Genomic DNA, 22,863 nt, shown 5'->3' on the forward strand with positions numbered 1-22,863 from the left:
TTCCTAACTTGGAAAAACTCTGTGGGAGGAGTTACCTCATGATGCCTTTCCCTGAGCTGTAACTGAATTGCAGAAAGCTGCAGGGCGCAGGAAGGCTGCAGGGCACAGGCCATTGGTGAGCTAGCTTTGCAGAATGAAAGGACCATCAAAAACACCCCTCATCCACCACAGAAGTAAAGTAAGTTCATCAAAAACTCTGCAACCCACCCATGAGGATTTCGCTAGAATTGTCTCTCCCTGTTTAAATGAGAGAACGAAATAAACCCCAGTTATTAAAATGTATATATTGTGGCATATGGAAAGGTAGCATGTGTTTAGTGGGTCGTGGACATATCCGGCAGCAGCATGCACCTGCTGTGTGGTCCATGTACCTGTGCTAGAAAAAGCACTTGCTCCATCCTTCATTTGTTTCTATTCAGAGGTGTATTGAAGCAACCTGAAGTCTGAAGGGACTGGGGCAGTTGGATGGATAACTATACATATAAATATCTAATCAGCAAAGGCTTTTAATGTGCAAGGAACAGACAGCATAATTGTTCTGAGGCCTACAGAGTCATTCTGGTGTGTTTGAGGAAGACAAAAGCTTAGACTTCTTAATAGCCTACTTAAATGAGTGGCCCTTTCTCTTTACTGTTCCCCATGCTAATCTTTGGCTTATGGTCAGCTGTAGCTGCTTATTAATATTTCAGAGAGTTGTGCTTTCCCAACCCAGTTTTAACAGAGGAACTGGGAGAGATTTGCCAAATTGTGATTGTTTTCTTTTCCTCTGTTAGGCAGGCAGGCAGATGTAGATGCTTTTTTCTTTTTTTAAATCCAGCTTGCTTTCGAAAGCTAAGAGTGCAAAACATTTCTCTCTTAAATGGGTGATATTACTATAGATTAAATAACCTCAGGACTAGACATTGTAATGAGTTTCCAGGAGGCTGTCAATGAGCACAGTGCACGCTGGATTTTTAGGGTGCCAGAGAACACATTCATGTGCCGAGTGCTTACAGAAAGCAGGGTGTGCATGGACAGCGTGTGTGCATATCAGTGGCACACACAAAGAGTCCTACCAATGTCCTCCTTATTCAGCCCACTGCTGTATCTTGTAAAGCTGTTTCACAGTTGTATCCATTAGTGCCTCTGCCCTTCTAGGTTTACTTGACAGTACCTAGTCTTCTGTTTCCAACTGTACATACTGTTGTAGTAAAGCCAAATGCATCACTGGGGTGCTTTCTGTCTCTGAGCAAATATGACTCTCTTGACACAATGACTTACACCGTTCCACACAGCGTAGCTAAGGCCTAGTTGGCTGTGTATTATAATTGCCTGTGCTTTTCTTCTCTAAATCTTCTCTTTGCTTTCTGTTTTTTCGCCTTTTCTTTCTCTCCCTCCTGGATTGGTCAGGCTTGCCAAAAAATCCTGGTTTGGTAACTTTATCAACCTAGAGAAAGAAGAACAGATCTTTGTGGTTATTAAGGACAAACCGCTGAGTTCTATCAAGGCTGACATAGTCCATGCATTCCTCTCGGTAAGTACGGACATAAACATAAACACACAAGTGAAACTTGATGAGCTGTGGTTCCTCAGCCTGTAGTTCCAGACACATTCCACACTAGTGCCCTTTAAAACTGAAATTTCTTTCTGTTCTCTCCTGTGGCCACAGTGTTTCTTGGTTACTGACTAATCAGTTCCTGTTATCTGTGGGAGGCGGTTTTATTTTGGGTTTCTTTTCAGCTGGAGTAATTGTTTTTTAGAAATTTTATTTTTTATTACTATAACCATGTAATTGTAATAATAAAATTAATGAACATTTGCTTTGATTGCAAAGACAAAACTAGTACAGTGGTGCCTCGCAAGACGAAAAGAATCCGTTCCGTGAGTCTCTTCGTCTAGCGGTTTTTTCGTCTTGCGAAGCAAGCCCATTAGCGAATTAGCGGATTAGCGCTATTAGCGGTTTAGCGGCTATTAAAGGCTTAAGGGATTAGCGGATTAGCTGCTAAAAGGCTATTAGCAGCTTAGTGCCTTAGAAAAAGGGGGTGGGGAGCGAAAAAAAAAACCCCAGGAATCGCAAGACATTTTCGTCTTGCGAAGCAAGCCCATAGCAAATTCGTCCTGCGAAGCACCTCCAAAATGGAAAACCCTTTCGTCTAGCGGGTTTTCCGTCTTGCGAGGCATTCGTCTTGCGGGGCACCACTGTAATTATCACCAACCACACGAGGAACAGGAACTGACCAATGTAAGAGCCAGAAGCAGAAGCCACTTTAAAACAAAGAATGGAGGGAAATTAAAGAGACAGTAGCCCCAAGAAGGCCCAATGCCATTCTGAACTGCATTTTAACAAAATGAGTAGGGGTGCTTTATGGTACTAGAATGTAGGAGAATATACAGTGGTAGGAAAGCTTCTTTCCATTGGTGTAGTGTTTTTTATTGTTACTATGGCTATATAGCATGTCCTGACTAAATGTCATCTTTATTTTTTTATTTTAAAAAATACAAGCTATTTTTAAAAATCACAGATCAGATCTGAAAAAGGTGGGAGGAAAATATGAAGTATTCTGGAATACATTGAGTTGGAAATGCTGTCATCTAAATTCTCTGTAAAAACTGAGTGAAGAGATTATGTCTGCTCCATATTAAATGGCTAGTGTATAAGTGACCTTTGCCTCTTTGTTCTTCAATTACACCATCTTTCCCTCACCGTTACTCATTTTCTTTTTTATGTATTCATTTCTCACTCATATATGCCAGACTCAGAGCTGGCTTTCTTAGCAGAACTTCCCTGAGAAATAAGATTTTAAAAAGATTAACTTCTTAGGCATATTTTTCAGGTTCCCCAGAGCATGGTGTATAAATCCAGCCATACTCCAAGCAAAATTGCACATAAAATCACTGTGGCTATACATAACAGGGTGATTCCTTTACATTCCCATCTAGTAGCTTATTTCTTGCCCTTTTCTGGGGGCCAAAGCAAACTCTGCCCTTGGGAGAAGACAATCTCAAGACATGTTCTGGAACTCTCACTGAAACAGTTAATCTTTGGGGCTTCTTTTAAAGTGGAGTGTGACACAGTCGTATGTGTAAGAGCAAAAATCTCAAATGATCTTTGCCAGTTTTAAGTCCCTCAGAGTGCAACTCTGTATAGATCTACCCAGAAGTTGGCATTGGGTGAAATCTAATGTTAGTCATACTCAGAGTTGACCTGTTGAAATAAATGGGCATAAGTAACTCAAGTCTATTGATTTTGGTGTATCTGAGTATGGTTTAAGTTGGATAACAATAGGATATACCCAGATAAAAGTGTATAAGATAACAGCCCCAAATAATTATTGGGAGCTAGTGTGGCAGAGTAGTTAACAGCATGAGCAACACAGTGCTGATTCAAATCTCAGCTCATTGGGGACCAAAGTCAAACTGCTACCTCACAGCCCTCCCCAAACCTGTAATATGGAGGTAATAAGAGTTGCAGGTTTGTTCTAAGGTGCATGAAGATAATGTGTGCAAAGTGCTTTCAACACTATATTAATAACTTCATTTTTTTTCTTCTTCTCCTTTCCACATTATCAGTCCAAGAATGCTTCCTATACATTTTGACACTTGTGCCATAGCTGTCAACGTTTCCCTTTTTTTAAAGGGAAATTCCCTTATTCCAAATAGGATTTCCCTTAAAAAAAGGAAAAAGTTGACAGCTATGACTTGTGCAATACTCCCACAAACCCACGCGGCAGTGTTTTACCGTGGTCCCACTCAAATCTGCAGGGCTGGTCCAGAGAAGAGCACAGAATGACTATGTGCCTGCACTCTGTAAACTTTGTTCTTGAATGCCTTGGGAGACTATTTTGCCCCCAGTGCTGCTTAAGATTCTGGAGGCAATCATTAGGAGATTTGGAGTGTGGTGTCAACAATGTGCAAATGTCACCTTGCTCTGTTTCTCTGTAACATCTGAATCAAGAGAAGCCATGGCTGGTGCCTAAACACAGTGGTGGACTAGATCAGAGCCAGTGAAACTGAAATTGAATCCTGGTAAGGCGGAGATGCTGTGTGTGAGCAGTTCTCGGAGCCAGGAGTTTGGGCATTTAACAATTTTTAATAAATGGCTAGCTGATGAGATCTTATTGAAGTTCATTTTTTATTGCTGCAGATCAGACTGGAATGCTCCTTCATTCTTAAAGAAAGGGCAGTCCCACAAAACAGCAGTCTTTCCCATTCAGAATTTGATGCTTTTTAAATTGGTGTGTTGCCACTGGTTTTAGAGCGGTAGTACCATTTGTTCTTCATGTTGTTGTTTCCTACTAGATCCCCAGCCTCAGTCACAGCGTCATCTCACAGACAAGCTTCCGCGCAGAGTACAAATCCACAGGGGGCCCTGCTGTCTTTCAGAAGCCAGTGAAGTTCCAAGTGGACATAACATACACAGAAGGTGGGGAGGCCCAGAAAGAGAACGGGATCTACTCAGTCACTTTCACACTTTTATCAGGTAATTGTCACAAGCTTGCTGTCTGCATGGAGGAGGAGGAGGAGGAGCACAGACAAAATAGCGAGGGCGGCCTTAATTGTAGTTAATTTCTTCAACAGGCAGCAGCAGTTTGCATGTATGTGGAAGTGTTCAAATGGTGTCTAAATAGTTGTAAGAAAATCCCTGCTGGATCAGGACCCCTGGGTGCAACCACAGCCTCCCCAGTTGTGATTCCCAACAAGTGGCATTCACAGACTGTCTCAGACAGTAGAGTCAGGACATAGGCATTGTGGCTAATAGCCATTGATACTGTTATCTTTTATGGACATGTCTAATCCTCTCTTAAAGCCATCCAAATTGCTGGTCATCATGTGTGGAAAATTGCACATCACACTTTTTTGCCATGCGTGTGCATAATTATACTGCTAACAGTTGTAGCTTACTAACACAGCTTATGTTTTCCTTGTGTGTGAATGTCAGATATACATGCTGTGAAATGCACTTATCACACACAGTGATTTACATAGTTTGTATTTCTTTTCTTGTGTAGGGTTGACGATCAAATATACCATTCATTGGTCTTTAAAAGTGCCACAAAACTTTCTGTTGTTTTCGCTGCAACAGATTAACACAGCTGCCTCTCTGGATTTGTTTGTGTTTGAGGCAGCTTCAAAAGAAAACATTTTAGCAGTCAAACTAGTCTTCAGAATTCTGGAAGAGAGCTTTCAAAATTGGTGCCCTTAAGATGTTATTTGGGGCATTTAGCCTAGTGTAGCTTGTGACTTGCGCGGATGAACATTGTCCATCATCCAGGTATGGCGGTCCAACAGGACTCAGTAAATCTGCTTTTGTTGCCTGCCTGAGACTAAAATAAAATAAAATGGTAGGCCTGTCAAACACTTGGTAAGCCACATTGCATGACTAGCAGTACTCAAATTGAGGTGGGTTGAGTTTACCACTCCACCCTCTTTAGTCATACTGACTGTGTTTAGCTTCATGGGACACCAGCTGTTCTGGAGTGCTTTAAAAAAAGGCAAAAGCTTTGGAAATGGATGGTTATTTAGATTACATATAGTTCTACTTTGCTTTGGGGATTTGGGTTACACAAAATCCTGGAGACTAAGCAGTGTTTCTTTAAAAATACAAACAAGCAAACAAGGAACAGTGTTTTTTTGCTGGCCATGTTGGGGAGAAATGGTAGAGGTACCAGGGGTATACGAACTAGGTAGTTAAGTATAATATAATGAGATCTACAGATGTTGCAAGGGAGCTGGAAGGTCTAGTAAGTTTCAGAGGGAAGTGTGTCTTCATAAAGCTTTATTAAGAATGTGATAGGCATAACCTACTGCTACTGATATTAAACTTTCATAGAGCTGGAACAAGGTCCTTGGGTGCATGCTGTACAGAACATAAAAGTGACACCATTCCTTTCTAGAGGATTTGCCATTTTCATTAACTAGGCAAGATAGAAGAAAGCTCAAGGATTGATAGAAAGTCATGGGGATCAAGAAAGAGAGACTAAATTAGTAATGGAGGAGCAGGTAAAGCGAGCCTCTGGTAGCTGGCTCTGAAAAAAACTTTGTTGCATAAGTGAGTCTTGAGATAAGGACTTGGGAGAGAAAAATGAAATTATTTGCTGAACAGAGAGGTGGGGTCTATTCTGAGCATAGGGAGCAGCATGGCTGGAAGCCCAGAGGCAGGAGTGAGAGAAGCCAGAGGGGCTGGCAGAGGAGCAGCAAAATGGTGGCATGGGGGGAATATAAAGGAGAAGAAATAATTAACAGAAGGGAATTGGACATATTTATAAACATAAGGATGAGAAGCTTTTAGATGAAGTCTAATACTGAGCAGAAAAGTTAATGGAAATGTGCTCTCTTCCTACACTCTCCCTTCCACAGCAGTGTTCAATTCTTCCACAACTCACAGTCCGATGTGTCTTTTCACAGGTCCAAGCCGTCGCTTTAAGAGGGTAGTAGAAACCATTCAGGCACAGTTGTTAAGCACACATGACCAGCCTTCAGTGCAGCAGTTATCAGGTAAGTAGCTTCCACAGCTCAGTGCTTTGCTTCAGGCAAGGACATGAATTGGAAGCACCTATCAGCATAGCCCTCAAGTTGCACCTAGAAAACTAGTTTCATTCAGCACAAACAGTAAGACTCCTCTGCACATCTCTCCCTTGCCATTTGCTCCACTCCCACCTGCCTTGCACCAATTCCCATTTCCTAAATGCATCCCCCCCCCACCTCCACGTGAACTGCCCTGCCCTGCCCTGCCCCAAGAGCCATTTGTCCCCCTTTTCACAGGAAGTGTCATCAGCAGTTTGTTTAATTCCAAAAATCCCCCCCACCCCAAAATCATGGACATGCCTCAAAATGTATCTGATGAAAGAGTCCTCTACAAACCATTTTTTAAAAGAAACAATGGCCTGAGTTAGCTCCTGGGGAGGAAGTGACTTTTGCTAGCAAGTGGGAATTATTGGAAGTTTAGAGCAAGACTGATTTTTGGAAAGTCACTTACTCTGAAGAAGCCACATGCCATTTTATCTGCTCACTTTAATGAAGTGGAAATGGCTGAGCAATGGCAGAAATATCTCGCCTGTTACAGTTTTATGCCACACTCCACAAGGAAATAATTTTTTATTACCCTTTAGCCCTTTCATGAATGGGATGAACATTTATCTACTGGCAATCTCTTCATTTAGCAATTCCCCTACTACCTCTCTAGCCTTCCACAAGCCCTGATCTTCACTGCTTCACCTCGTGAAGGTCACTAGGATAAGCGGATTTAGCTTCTTCCAAGCAAACAACAACAACTCTGCAACACTACAGGATACGTTTGTCTGTTGTAAAGTGTATGGGAAAAACAGAACAAAACATGAGGTACATAGACCCAAAGTCCAATTTCTCTCTATGCCAGTGGTAGCTAATCTCACCCTTTAAAGCCACTCTTGTGATGACAAACATGTGAGAAATATATCAACGGGAGGAGATGGGCAGCCTTTCACAACTGAGAGCAAGGATTGGGAAAGAATTACTAGATGTCTAAAACTGATCAATATAATTTGAATCTGGTCAGACAGACTGCTGTCACTTACTTTGCATCTGCAGATGTCTGGCTGGTCTAGGATAGGAAACAAGGAGTTTCAAATTAATAAGCAAAGGGAGCATCAGGGTAGATTCCAAGACTCAGCACTGCAGGATGACTGCTTCTTATATAAATTCATCATGCAGTGGTTGTAGCCACATGGGAAGAAAGTTGCCTTTGTCCTCACTAGCCCCAGCTCTTCATGCTTTTAGAAGAGTTCAATAAGGTTAGCATCTTTTTGAGGCTAACAACAATAACAACAGAGAACAAACTTCCCATGTGTAGCATTTACTCATAGTGACTTATTAAACAGCCTCCACTTTCTGTGAATTCAGACTAAAATAAACCTGTGACTGGATGGAATTCTTGACAAGAAACATTTATTTCGTATGTGGCTGTGATTTAAAAATTATATGGATGTCCAGGCTGTGGTTGAGAAAACAGGGAAGCAAAAATGTCCCCAAAATAATGCTCGTTTGAAATGGGATAGGAAATTTTGAAATGGGATAGGAATTATTGGGAAGTTGGCACCCAATGGCACTGTTTTAAAATGGAATAGAATTAATGAAGAATTGTTCCCAGATGATTGCCAGATGAGCCTTGAATGGGCATGGGAAGGAATGCTGCTCTCCTTCCAACACAAAAGCCACCTTCTTGTCCCCTGTCACCCAGGAGATCATAGAATCACGAGGGGCCATTCAGCTTAGCATAATGTCTTTGCAGCCTGGGTAACACCAAATCAAGCTGCATTCTGTGAGGAACAGTTGCTTACTTCAAAAGCAGCCTCAGTCGAAATCAATGTTCATTTAATCTGTAACTCACAGATTAAAGTGCAAAGCATTTGTAACTGATTCTAGCCTCTGGAGAAGTTCAGAGAGCTCACCTGCTCTAGCAAAGCAGTGTACCCCACCTTCCAGGTCAGGTGCCATTACAGGTGAGTGACTGGAGGCCTCTCTGTGCACAAACATATACTGTATGTACTGCGAGAGGGAGAGGGATGATACAGTATATTGCAACAGATGCACCTTGCAGCTAGGTGACCCCATCTCTGAACGTGTCTCCAGCTCCATCACTGCCAGCAAGGACTTGTGACTTCGTGGAGGTGATGCTTGCTACATCTCCGGACCCTGCTTGGTCTGCTGAGCTGTGGGCCGGCCCATTAAACTGGTTTGCCTGGGTTTCAGAACAGGACTGTTTTCTGTTGTCTCTCATTCTTTGCAAGCTCACACCAATATTAATAGACATCGCGTCGTTTCCTTGTCTGTGCGTGTATCTCATTTCAGTGGTGCGTTCCTGTGTCACACCTGCACATCCCAGTTAGTATCTTCCATTCTCATTCTCATTTCTGCTTCTTGGGACTCGCTCTGCTTATTACTTTTGATCTAATGCAAACTGGAACAAGCTCAGTGCACAGGTGAAAGCTAAGTGCACCACTAAAATGCCACTCAGCACCAAAGCACTTCAGCGCTGTGCTCCCTGAGCCACTGGAGATTTCTTCCTTGAAATGATCACTGATCAGGCAGCCTTAGGTACACACTTTCATTCATGCACCTGAGTTCTGGAAGCTCCATGATCTTCAGAGTGAAAAGAGAATACCATCTCCATGGATATTCACTCTGCCAAGAAGTCCTTATTGAATGAAAGGAGAATCCTGCCTGGGTAGATAGGGGAAAAAAGTGCCACACTTTTGCCCATGTCTCAATTTTGTGCATTCTTTTTGTTCCACAGAACAAATCTATAGCCATTAGTAAGAAATGATGTTTCTGAGAATGAATAGTGATTATTTCCATATGATACCAGTTCTGTTATCAGGACTGATTGCTTTCCTCTAGCAGACACCTCCTCTGGGAAGGAGTTAACTGTCTGTGTATCCCTTTCCATAAATGGCAGTATTAAAATAATCCATTGTTTCATCCGAGCAGTGAATTCTCTGCTTTCCCCCTGCCCTGTTTTATGTCTGTGGTGGTTCCTAAACTTTTCAGCCATTGTTGCAAGTTCCAGCTTCCAGCAATAGGCTATACGTAACCGTTAACAATGCAGTGGGACATTTTGTGCTTACTACACTTCCTGCATTGTTAATATTAAGGAAAGGTTGGGATTTCTAGGTTGCAACCTGCTGACTTTATTTTCAGAATCAGATAAGCATCAGAAACCGATGTATTTAAAGTAGGTCCCACACAGTTCCTTCATCTCATCTTTATGTATTTATGCAAACTTAAACGCTTATTATTTTGATAAGCTGTTTTAAATGTCCTGTGGGATGAAGGGGAGGCCTGCATAATTGTAGTGCTTTATTCTTTGGTAGGTCTTGATGTGAATCTTGCTGAACTTTTTACACAGAAGCTCTAGTAGAAATCATTGGTTATTTATGAAATGCAACGATCTCTGAATCGGACTGCAGTTTCCAGCATCTGTGTTTGTGAAATAAAGCTGCCATTCATTGAGAAAATGAGGAGGAGATGATATGCGTGTTGAAATTGCAGAACATACTTTATCACTACGAGCTACTGGTGGGGGGTTATTTTTTTGGTAATAGTTCTCTGTGTTTAAACAACAATAAGAGACTCTATAAGTAGGAGACTTGCACAACAGAAAGGTGGACTGAAACTGTCTCCACAATGCTCTAGTTTCCCGTTTGTAGAGAATTTTCACACAGAAGAGCATTCAGACATGGTATCTCATATCTGCAGTCCAAAGAGACAGTTTATTCCACCTCCTCAGCATTCTGCTGCATATGCAGACCAGGTCTGGCATATGGCTGGGTTATTGGAGAGCTCCAGTTGATGGAAATCTTCACCAAAAAATTGCATGGATGCCCAGTTTTGTGTATGTGTACACACACGGGGGGAGGGGTGTCAAATAGTACTTCATACAAGCCAGTTCTGGATTCCTTTTAGGATTTGGTTAATCACTAAAATAATATATATGTTATTTTTATTAACAAAAAGAGCTTTATTTATGTAGCAAAGTGTGTCAGCTTCTGCCTTCATCAGTTGCTTCATCAGTTAACTGCCTTCATCAGTTAAAATTAAATGAAGTTTTTTTCAAGATAGCCATTACGGATTTCTCCACTTTTTTTTGTCAAAACAGAACATCACCAGCAAATCTTGCAATATAATCCATATAGGTAAAGGTAAAGGGACCCCTGACCATTAGGTCCATATAATTATAATCCATATAATATAATCCATATATAATTATAATCCATATAATTGACTGCAAAAAAGGGATGTCATATCCAGAACATAATAAAAACTACAACCAACAAGTTTTAGAAACCAAAAAAGGGGGTGAAGCCAGTTGCTAAACATTTCAGTCCTGAGAACCTGTCAGACTTTTCAATAATTGCTATAGATATGCTAACAGATCCAGAAGTGTTAGCAAAGAGGGAAAATACAAGGATGTACACACTGGGACACTTAACACCGCATGGCCTCAACCTGGAGTATAAGACCCACCAGCATCATAAATAAAACCCTTCTGAGCATTCCATCCTCAAAGCTCTATAACTCCCACCTTGGAAACAGCTCCACTTTTCTTAGAACAACTGATGGAGACAGAAGCCAGCACACAGGTTACTTGTTAATTACAGTAGCCCCCCCCCCTCTCTATATATAAATAAATAAAACATCCATCCATGCATGGAAATGATTTCAACGGCTTGTAAATAAGAGGAGCCCTGTCCAAGGCCTATCTTTTCCAGCACTCTGTTTCCCACAGTGGCCAGCCAGATGCCCCTGGGAGGCCCAAAAGCAGGACACAAATTCAGTGGCCCTCTTCTGTTGTTCCCCAGCAAATGAAGACAGTATATAGAGCCATCATGACTTGGTGGCCATTGATAACCTTGTCTTTCATCTTTGTCCCATGGATGCACTCTTTCCAGGTTCTCCTTTCACTTTTTAAATAACTAGTTTCCCTTGTTTTCTGTAGCATTCTCACCTTGTGCAAGGCCTCTGCAGGAAGAGGTGGCTGCCCTTTCTCAGTCAGATTCTCAACTCTGCTGGACCCTTCCTCACATTGCTATTTCTGATCATGCTCCCTTATCTACAGTCACCCTAGACCTGCCTCTCTTTTCCAATATCCCTTCCTGCTGGATTGTTTGGTGCATACCTATCCTTTTGCTTTGCTCTTCTACCCTAACATTTATACAACCCTAACCCCTTTTAGAGAACGTCTATCTTTAGCCATCTTTGCTAGCAATGCATTTCCCACTTTGCAAAGGAGGAAGTGCTGGAATGTCTCTGAGGGCTGCCATCCCAACTGAATTCAGTGGGACATGCTTCTGAGTAGATATGCATAGGATTGCTCTGGCGTTGTTTTAATAGCAATGAGACAAAGGAGGAAGGACCTAATTAAAGGGCCATTAGCCACAAGAAGCAGAAACATGGCTGTATGGAACTTGCTGCTAGGTTAACATGCCCATGCCCTCCTTGCCCATGGATATGGACACTGCCATTGTGGTTACAGGCAATATATGGTGCTATGTTGCAGAGCCACTGTTTCTTTTTGCTTCAGGCTCATCACAGGAGAGCAATGTCTGAGCAGCGTTAAAGAGCCCTAGTGCAGAAGCTGCCTTAAGATGCTCTGTCGTTATGTTGCTCAGCATGAGATAAGACACATGGAGGTGGCAGCCAAAAACCTTGAGTTGGGCCTACCACCAACTGCTTCCTTTGTGAGGCAAGCCTAGCCAGCATTATGATTAGGCTTGCCAAGGCAATTGCCTCAGGCAGCAGGATTCTGCCAAGAAGAGTTCTTGCTACTGCCACTTCTTACTTCTCCAGCAAACAGAGTTCCCCAGGTACCTCTTGCCTTCCCTAGAGAACTAAAGAGAATCGGCAGCAGCAAAACTCTGGCTTTTGCGTTGGGAGAGGGGGAAATCGAAACTTCCCTTTTCGCCTCAGGCGTCAAAATGGAATGGGCTGCTCCCGGAGTCGTTACTTTTCACAAGCCCCAAACTTGTGCTGTTACTGTCAAAACATATTCTTGCCCTGACCCACCCCTTATGGCTGCCATCCTGAATATGTCTCATTTTTTAAGTACAGTAGACCCTTGGTTGTCAAACGCTTCAGACGCCAAACAATTCGGAACACGAATACCGACAACCTGGAAGTGAATGCTTCTGTTTTCGAACCCGCCTCGGAAGTCGAATGGCTTCCAAGGCACATTTCTCTATTTTTTCAAAGGAATTTGCCGACCAGCAATTGCACCTCTGTTGTCAAACATTTCGGAAGTCGAACAGTCTTCTGGAATGGATTACGTTTGACAACCTAGGTTCCACTGTAATCCCTTCTCCCAAAACACAGCTCTGCAAGTAGGGGAATTACTGCCCCCTCCTTTGAAAGAGGGATACCCTTTTCATGGGGGATGCTATTATTACTGCTGGCGCCAAGTGGAAACTGCATTACTTTATTGCTAGCAATAGGAAGAACTTTTGGAGGTAGTTTTAAATAAATAGATATACTTTTTTTTCACTCTTTTGTAATTCTTTCCATTTTACTAGCTGCCATAAACTCTTAGAAGAAGCAGGCTATGAATGTTTTAAGGGATAAAATAAGTTGTCTGGAGAAGCCCAAGATATCATAGCATTTATAGCTCCTGAGGTGGACGAGGTAGTAGTGAGAGAAGATAGCTTGGCATCTTGAGTACATGTAGAATAATACTTTTATTTTAGTGACAATGATGTTCATAGTGCTATGAGTCATCATAATGGACTCACACATTTGATCTAGCTGAACAGCCTTTTCCAGGGATTTCTATGTTGCAAAGTATTTTATTTTTCTTTCTGTAGGTTTTACAGTGAATGTATGAAATTTGGCAAATGTCAGCATTCATGTGGGAATGAAGCCAGTCCTAGTTGTCATTTGTTGTATTTCCCTCGTCTTTCAGACATACCCAAGTAAATGCTGACATTTGATTAGCTCTCAGAATTCACTTGTGGGCCTTTAGATTTTTGGATATTTTTCACAAAATTTGTCTGAGGTAGCCAGGATGTAAAAGTCACCAAATCTTGGACATTCATTGTAACACATATATTAAATATACGGCAGCGATAGGGAGGAGAAAGTGTTTGCTCTGTGTTACATGATTGATTCAAAAAACAACAACAACCTTCTATCATGAGTTTAGGAAGACTCTCAACTAAGTGTAGAAATGCCAATCCCATATATAGTTTCTGCTCCAGGAAAAAAATTGCTACATTACTGCCTTCTACGAAGAGATCTGGAAACGATTTTTTATATTGTTTTCCCTCCTTCCTCTTTCCACTCTTACGATCTAGACACCACTAACTGTATGGAGTTGATGACTGGGAGACTTTCCAAATGTGGTAAGAACTTCCCTTCCACCTCCTCTCCCCCCCACCAGCCCCCAGCCTCCACTGAACAACCTGACTACCCTTTCCCTTCTCCCTTTTCTGGACACTCTTTATGACCACCCACTTTACCTCTTGCTTGCCTTTTGAACACACACATCACCCAGTTTTTTCCTCCACGTGTGCACAGACCTGCCATGTTGCACAACCACTGCATCCGTGGTTCCACAGTCTTGCAAATTCCTGTTCTCACACTACCTCTTCCACCCCACCGCACCCCCCAAAAAAGATGTCTGGTGATGTTATACATGCTTTTAAGCCTTTACTATGACTTCACTTTCAAATCAACCTTTCTCTGTTCTGCAGCCGTATACCACTTGCATCTCTGCTGTGCTACTGCCTGGCTCCCCCCTCCCACCCCCAGCTCATGCTGAAAAGAGGACAACAAGGTTCTGCCTTCATTCCATCAGTCTCACCCCACTGTTCCTAGGGAAATTCTTCTCTTGCTCCCACTACAAATGAAATATCTCATCCAGTGGTTGCATCCTTAGCTACTGTAAATAAGCTTAACTGCAGCCCAACTCACTGTTTTGCTTTTGATGGAAACAAACTGTGAGGCCTACAAGTGTAAAGTGAACAAATTTCCACTGAACAGCTCATCCTCCTTGGCTTGAGAGACTCATACTTAATCCCTGTTCTCTCTACTCCTCTATCACCAAAGTTATCTCCTTTCTTTCTATAGTTCTTTCCAAAAATAGAATATGGCAACTCAGAACAGAGACTGAGGACCCAACTACAGATGACTTTAATCAAGTGTTTTAACACGAGCATGCTTAAATCAACCTCCTTTGTTTTTAGAAAGAAAGTAGCTGGCCCCGATCTGGATTGGGCTGCATACCATTTTTCTGTTGTACGTAATCTTGGTTGCTTTCCTCTGCACACCTTCCAGCTTGTCAAGATCCTTCTTAAGGTAGGGTGCTCAGAAGGACAGAAGGTGCTCTTTTGTCAGGGAGAGCCAACAGAGAAAATTGATATGGCCAGTTGGCCACTGGACAGGGAGGCCTTCAGCTTCTGTCCTTAATTATTGCTGTGGCAGATACCCAATGAATGCTCCAGTACCTGTTTTCCAAAGTGGGGATTCACCTCACATGTCCGCCTTATACAGAAACAAGAAGCAAGCAGGGACCCCCAATAGTATGTGGCAAATGAGTGTGCTGCAATTTGGCCCAGCCCAAGCTAGCCTTTCCAAGAGTCACAACGGCTTGCCATCATGAGAACAGGCAGGTGGGCTATTGGAGGGTGGGAAGAAGCCCCCTCCCCAAGCCCCCTCCCTCTCCTGAAAAAGTGGGGACCAGGGAGTGACCCCTCCCTCCCTTGCAAAGAGACTCAGCCAACGAGGCTCAGCTTCTGCCTGCCCCATTGTGAAGTGACTTGCCTAGGATAACTTGAGAGAATTGCTCCCTGCCCATAAAGGAGCCATGGGGACTCTTTCAGAGGCACAGAATTGGGGCGAAGCAGTCATCTGTTTAGCAAAGGGTAACATTCAGAATTTGTGTAAGTAATCACCAAGTGGAACGCTCCACCATCATGCAGAAATGCAGCACTAAAACCCCATAATAATTCAAGCTGATCAGTCAGAATGAAGACCAGGGAATGTGGCTCTCTGATTCACTCATCCCAACAGAAGCCACAGTTTTACACAGCACTACCCAACTCTGCTACTGGGGTTGCCACTCATCGCCCTGCCCCTCCCTAGCCCTGCTCCTGTTTCTTTTACGGCAGAAATAAAGAAGGCAAAGCCTTCCACAACACTTACCTCCATGCCAGCAAATATTTCAGCTGCTAAATTTCTGCATGACACTGGCAGGCTCCTGTTAGAGGCACAGGAGCAAGGCCAGGAGACAGTGACCCTTGCTGCTACTGCTGCTGCCGTGCTAGTGTACAGAACTGCAGCTTCTGCTCAAAGGGAACAACCTAGAGCACCCATTTGTGGAAGAAATCAGCAGCTGGCACAAGCAAGGTGTTCACATGGTGCACCAACCCAGAGCAATCACCAATTGACTTCAGCAGTTGTGAGAATCCATTTTCAGGTGGCAGGCGCGATCTAGTTATGACCAGTGCACCAACCACATTTGTCAGATGGGCAGAGCTATGCAGCTGTCAATCACCTGATGACATATGACACCGTTGCAAAATTTAAACTGGACTCGATACAGGCTGCCCTTGCAAAGGAACAATGGAAGCACACCCTAAGGTTCCCAATAGTTCCTTAGCAGCCGTGGCTCTCATGCGACATCAGGTGAGTAACAGGTGGGTGCGTTGGGATGAGGATGGCCTCAGTGGCCAAATCAGACCTACAGGCTTCCAGGTTTCCCACCCATGGGCTTCAGCAACAGAGAGCTATTGTGAAACAGTTCTGCTGAATTGGTCCTGTTTGCTCTAGCTACATAGAAACCTAAGATCTACTTCGTGATTCTTGAAGCACTAAGAGTAAAATGGACATTGTGCTGCCATTGGCTAGCTATTAGACATGGGTTGCTGCCTTTGTCACTTTGCCATGGAACACAGGTATAGTGACATAATCGTCATTGTGACACTAATGAGATCCACCTTTAAAAAATAAATATTATAAGTTAATGAACAGGCATGAATAATACAGCATGCTGTATTCTGTGGAAATCCCAAAGCATCTGGGAGAAAGTACACCTGAAGATACTCTCTTAAGGAGAATAAGAAAAGAGGGAAGAACAAGAAGTGTGGAAAATGTGGAATGTGGAAGAAGGCAGATATAGCAGGCATAGAGTGGTTAGGTTTGGGGTCCCTGTATTCTCTTGAAGCATTCATGTTCTTCTCTAGGGCTGAGTTCTGCACGCTATGCACTGCGCAGATTGGATGCCTCATCCCACCCCACAGTGTCACCATCAGTTCTTCCCCTGGTTGGAATAGTTTTGCACTTTTAAGGAAGTTTCACTACTTTTGGAGAAATGAATAGATAAACGCTTTAATTCTTTATTCAGCACTTTTAAAATGAAAAAGCGGCCAGAGGCATAGGAGTTGGAAAAAGTGACAGCTGAGCTTGTTGGCTGGTATGCACATCTGTTGTTTCAGTTGTGAAGGAACACTTCATGGCTATGAGGTGTCCTGTTATATATTTTCTAATCCAACTATCTTTATTGGCAGTTTCCTGCTGTGAGTGTCCTTCTATTTCTCTCTTCTTTGGCGATCACTCGTGGCTGAGTAAGATTGTCTTCCATGAGCACGGTCTTAACGGTGTGTCCGTAAGTGACTTTGGAGGCCAATTCTGGATCCACACATCCTTCCACAGTTAGATTCTTTTTCATCTTTGGAAGTATAGTCAGCATAGCCAGGACTTCCTTACTTAACTGATGATTTCCAAACTGTTTTGAAGGATGTTAAATTGTAGTTGTTATCCTATATAAATACCATTGTTCCAATTTAGCTTACAGAGGGAATCTTACAGCTCAGAATAAGCTGCTCCTCCATGCTTATTACTTCTGAGTTGTCCCAATCACCTTGTGCTTCCTGTGGCTCAGCCCAAATGAGTTACTACAGTGAGCCACAGTATTCTTTTCATTGGCTTGTATTCTGGTGACAATAAGGAGGTATATGGATTCTGGATAGTCTTTCTTTCAGTTTTATGTAGACTTCAAATTACTCCTTGATGCTGTAAGCAAATGTGACCATGTCTGCCAATTAGGCGTTGCTTCAAGTGACGTATGTAAACAAGACAAGAGTAGTGGTCTTTTCAAAAGCTAAATTAATTGCCTAAGAAGTTCAGGACAAGACACGCTCACTGTATTCCTTGACCTTAAATTGCTGGAGTGAACAACAGAGAACAAAGTGATTTATTAATGCTTCGTAGATAAATAGGTACCACTCTGGCGGGAAGGTAAACGACGTTTCCGTGCGCTGCTCTGGTTCGCCAGAAGCGGCTTAGTCATGCTGGCCACATGACTCGGAAGCTGTATGCCGGCTCCCTCAGCCAGTAAACTGAGATGAGTGCCTTTTATAGTGCATTAGGAATTGATCACTATTGGAAACGCAGTGCTGGCCTAAATTTACTATGTTTTAAGCAACTCATTGCGATGGACAGAAAGGGGGTTTGTTACAATTGCACTACAGTGTAGAATGGCTACCAATGAGGAGTTTTGTTTTGTTTTTACATCCTGACATTTTCCTTGGTGTTACTGGTTTCAATGTCACAGTGAATGCCTTGGGTCAGATTTTCAGATACTTAGCAGCTGGATCCAACTTACACAAATGAAACCTTTGTAGAATTCCTTAAAATATATTCCCTCAGAAATGACTTGTAAATTTACTAAGAGTCAGTTCACACTTTGCACAGCAGCCTGGGTGTGCTGGTGTTCACCACCCATGTTGGTTGTGGGAAACAAAATGTGAAGGAGGTCTGATGCTCCCAGGTGCTCAAGAGGGTGTGCTTTGTAATGGCTCCCTGACACATGTCACAGGGCCTTTCTGCAATTCCTGTACTGTTGAGCCTATAGCATATTGAGGAAAGGGTGTCTGAAATTAGAAAATGGTGCCATTCACTTGTAGATTTCTGTTTCTAGTTTAGCCACTGGGTGTAAGAACATTTACCATTGCCTAGTGTCATTGGCACAATTCTGCACTGTAGGATTTAACCCCCACTTAACAGCTGACATGCAGTGGACAAATCATGCTTAGTTTGGTCAAGTGCGCCTGCTCACTCTTCAGTACAGACACACACAGCCAAAGAACACAGCAGAAAAATGCCTAGTCTGCTTGCTTTCGCTGCGTGTGCATTTCCCTTGGAAAGAGGTGGTTGCAGCTGAATCACACAGACCCAGTATTTTTCTGGACCACCACACAAAGAAGTCATACCTCCCAAGAGGAGGGGGAAAAGACCCCTTAAAGAAGGCTGTTCCTTGGGAAAGGGCTTCTTTATCCCTTTCCCTGAGAGGTGCATGCTGAGCAGGGGCTAAACTGCCAAACTGCTTTCCAAAGCACCTCCCCTGCCCTGCATTTTAACAGCTCTCCAGCAAGGGATTTTAACAGGTGAGTGCGGCTGCCCACTCTCTCAATCATGTTATTATCACAAAATTGACAGGTGGGTGATCCCATCTGCCTGTCACATTTGACCCACAAGACTGATCCTGATAAGGAACTGGCCCATGGAGTCAAAAAAAGTTCCCTCTCCTGTCCTAGACATTTTAAGTTTGAATACTCAAAATGCTTTAGCCGTTCTTCTTAAGGAAGGTGTCCCTATCTTGCCATTATTTTATGTGCCCTTTTCAATACCTTTTCTAACTCTGTGTCATCATTTGTGAGGTGGGGAAACCAGAAATGGAGGCAGTGGCCACCACAAGACTTCTTATCATAAAGGAGGCCCATTGGCCCTGGTCAGAGTTGAGGTCTCCCAACAGTGTATCAGACTTTGGCATCATTTCTTTGTGCTTATAATTCCTTACTAATGGATGCTGATAAGGGGCCTTAAGGGAAGAGCTGAAAGAGTGGTAACAGAGATACACTGAGGTTTCTGGAAAATTTATGGATATAGGAATAATACCAGAAGTATTGGACTGTTGTGGGATGGTTGTTTTGTTTTGAAATTGACAACACCTCCCTCCCCAATCATCTTTTCAGTGAAATATGACATTTTTCCTAAGAGCAGGCATTTACAGTGAACAAAACCAGAGAGTGAGCAAAACTTTTCTCATGAGAAAAGCATAGACTATTTGCTTGCTGTGATCTTATTTATGTCCAAATACCTCAAGGACAAGTGATTTTTTTAAAAAAACACGTTGGTCTGTTAGAGGGAGATATGACCTTAAGGGTTTAGCTAAAGTTAAGGAGGGGTTTCCACTTGCATTTTTGAGGGTAAGGTGGAGCCTCTGAAAGGAAACTGCCCTATACTGAGTCAGGCCATTGGTCTATCAGCTCAGTATTGTCTATGCTGATTGGCAGCAGGTCTCCAGGGTTTCAAACAGGAATCTCCTTGAAGATTGAATGTGGAGCCTTCTGAATGCAAAGCAGTTGTACTGCCACTGAGCCATGACCCTTCCCATTCAAGTTTCTAACATCATCAACTTCCAAACAAAATTTGAATAACATCACCATCTTTTCTCTTGATATATCCATGTATATGGCATCAAAAGGAAGGCAAGCGCATCATTTCTCTTACTTGACCGAAGCAAAAGAAAATATGTTGGCTTCTTCGGCAAAGTTGCCTGCAACATTGATCTTGCTGTGCCACAATAGCTTCCTAACAAATGGTGAATATATTTAGAACTAGTGTCTATTACACTCTCCATCTGGATACTGTCTTCTTTCATACTTTGAAACTTCTGTTTTGGACTACATTCGGTTGCAGTGCTTTCCTTGTGGCCTTAAGTAGCATCTCTGCTACATTCATGAATTGGCTGGTATTAATCTGCTTCCTTGGGACTTTGGCACTTCCTTTGTATCCAAGTATTTGCCTCCTTATCTGATACTCAGGCAACATCCATCACTTCCATTTGCTCATAAACTGATCCTTGTAGCTATGATTCTTTTTATCCTCTGCTCTTTGGAACTACTTATCCTTATGCATTTCTATTCAGAAGGTTGGTTAGTGTTATCAGACCAGCTTATTCAAGAGGGTGCATTCCTCTCTGAACATATTCTGATATTTCAATGACTTTCCAGTAATCCAAGCTGGGTTTCTAGGCTACAACTTCTCAAGCAAAGGGATTCAAACACATTCTGTTAATGTGTTCCAGCCCCAGCATAGCTACAGTATACTCTTGCGGACAAGTATTCTGCGTGCATAACAGAAAACAAGCGTTGCTTCAAAGATCTTATAATGTAGAAGAAGGAAAACATATGCACAGAGTGGTAGCCAGCTGAGTTTTACCCAGAGTGGACCCATTGAAATGAATGGACGTAACTTAGTCATGTTCGTTTCATTGAGTCTCCTCTGAGTAAAACTTTATTGACTTACACTCATAGTCTACTGACACACGACTAATTTGTCACGAGTCTAAATACCTATAAACTGAGTTTTTCCACTGCACTGCACTGTTCAGCACTACAAAACCTAGTTGTGGTGACCAACATGACAGTTTCACAGTGGTTGACACTCAGTGCTTTTTTTCTAAAAAAATATATTTAGGGGTACTCTCATTTTCCTACTCATATTGAAATGCTGCCCCCTCAATGAGGCCAAACTTAGATTCACAAAATGTTTAGGGGTATGTGTACCCCTGTGTTCCCCCAGAAAAAAAGCACTGTTGGCACTTAACATGAGTTATCTTTCACCACAGAACTTCAAGGATACATGCAATAACCCCCCCCTTTTTTTTTACACAATTTGCTATTCATTAAAGCCCATCTACTGATGCATTAAAGGAAAGGATGAATGGGAACCTTCAATTTTGTGATTACCTGGCCCCTGGTTGTTTGCAAATCAGCAGACAAAATTGTCCAAGGGCCAGCAGTTTGATTCCCTCTACCCCCTCCCCCCTGCCCCGCCACTAACAGGACATTTATTTCATTCCCAACATGGGTGCCATGGTAAAAACAAATGAAAGTGCTGAATACATCAATCCCAGGTTCTCCTGCTTTCAGCTCCCGGGAATACTTTCACAAAGATTTCTCGTAGACCCCATTGATATTCCATCTAAAAATTCTGATTAATATAGTAGCGACAAAGGTCAGCCTTCTTTGTATTTTAAAGAAGGGCAACCCAGATGATTGAGAGTGTTTGAAAATGCAAAGGGGAATTAGACAAGTGTAGACCCTGTATTAAGATTAAAATACATAATATTAAAATTATAAATCTCCTTTAAGAATTTTGCCAAGTGCTTTGCATTTTTACATAAATAGTACTGATGTTCTTGGTTCCTGGTTGTCTTCTATATTCCTCTGTGAAAACAGCTCAGTATCCATTCTCCTTCTGCCTTTCTTCTGCCTGCTTTTTCTGCACTTCCTTTTACCTCTGATCCTGAATAAATTGATCAGCTCATAGTTCAAAAACACATGCACGTTCTTTTACCCTTCTCGGCAGCACTTGCAGCTCTTTTTTTGCGCTTTATTTCACACTTTTTGTTTACTGGTTCCATTTAGCGTGTGAAGGCATGGGGTCCAAAGCCACGTGAGAATCCAACTTAACCACAGAGGGGCATCAAAGGGTGAAACTTGCATTCCTCTTCTTTCTCTTCTAGGATCATGTTCGTACATGAGCTTTAAATCTCTCTCATGCTATTTCACAAGACTCTTGAGCTTCTTGTGCTAATGTCTGATTACTGGTAAGGCAGAAGACTATGGAAGAAGAGAGACATTTGTAATGGGAATTAGTATTCTGGCCAATGTAGGTGTATTTTCTACCTTGCGACCCAAAGTTTCTGTATAGATGTGTATGACCACCATAAAGATATGATGGGGGGTGGAGATGATGGTGATTTATAATACAGCTATGTTCTGAGAGTTCAGAAGCCTAGATAATTTCCTTTGAGTATAACTTTACAGATTAGATTGTAATTCTCGAAGCTGAAATCTATTTGGAGATGGCTCTGACGTCACAAAAATGTAGCCAAGCATAATCAATACCTCTCCACCTATTTGGGAGAGAGAGAAATTATGAAGAATCTAGCAGCATGGTCTTCTCCCTAGACATGTACAGGTGCTAGGGGAATTGCTAGCAGGAAATGGGCTTCTGTCAGGCAGCTGAGTTAGCGTGTTGTCAAGTGATGTAAACTGCTACCTTGGTAATGTAGGCTGAGCAGAGATTAGTGACGTCTGTAGATGAGGGCTTGGGGACCTTTCTCTCTCTAGTTATTGTTATTGTTGAGTTCCCAGCTCCCATCATCCCCAGGCAGCATGGCTCCTCGTTATTACTATCATGCATTCTTATTTAAATGTATATGGCCACTCATCAGTTAAATTCTCCAGGCAGTTTGCAAAATAAAAACAAATGGTCATGGGAATTGTAGTCCCAACATCATCTGGAGGGTCACAGATTTATAGGGCAAATTAGGAGAATGCAGGAGAT

The 22,863-nt window shown here is 42.5% G+C and overlaps 1 protein-coding gene across 18 annotated transcripts in view; it reads left to right on the forward strand.

Annotated features, from left to right (window-relative positions):
- BRSK2 (BR serine/threonine kinase 2) overlaps positions 1-22,863 on the forward strand; it is a 380,957-nt gene that overhangs the window by 350,733 nt on the left and 7,361 nt on the right. For 11 of the 18 annotated variants that reach the window (XM_083424840.1, XM_083424845.1, XM_083424848.1 and 8 more), the window contains 3 exons: positions 1,390-1,513; positions 4,279-4,459; positions 6,385-6,474. In XM_083424840.1, coding sequence (XP_083280966.1) covers positions 1,390-1,513; positions 4,279-4,459; positions 6,385-6,474 — 395 coding nt within the window. Of the gene's footprint in view, positions 1-1,389; positions 1,514-4,278; positions 4,460-6,384; positions 6,475-13,799; positions 13,848-22,863 lie in introns of all 18 variants that reach the window. The other 7 variants (XM_083424835.1, XM_083424847.1, XM_083424850.1 and 4 more) reach the window with 1 other exon arrangement.

This window comes from Podarcis tiliguerta, assembly GCF_965153285.1.
Source record: "Podarcis tiliguerta genome assembly, chromosome: 1".
NCBI lineage: Eukaryota > Metazoa > Chordata > Lepidosauria > Squamata > Lacertidae > Podarcis > Podarcis tiliguerta.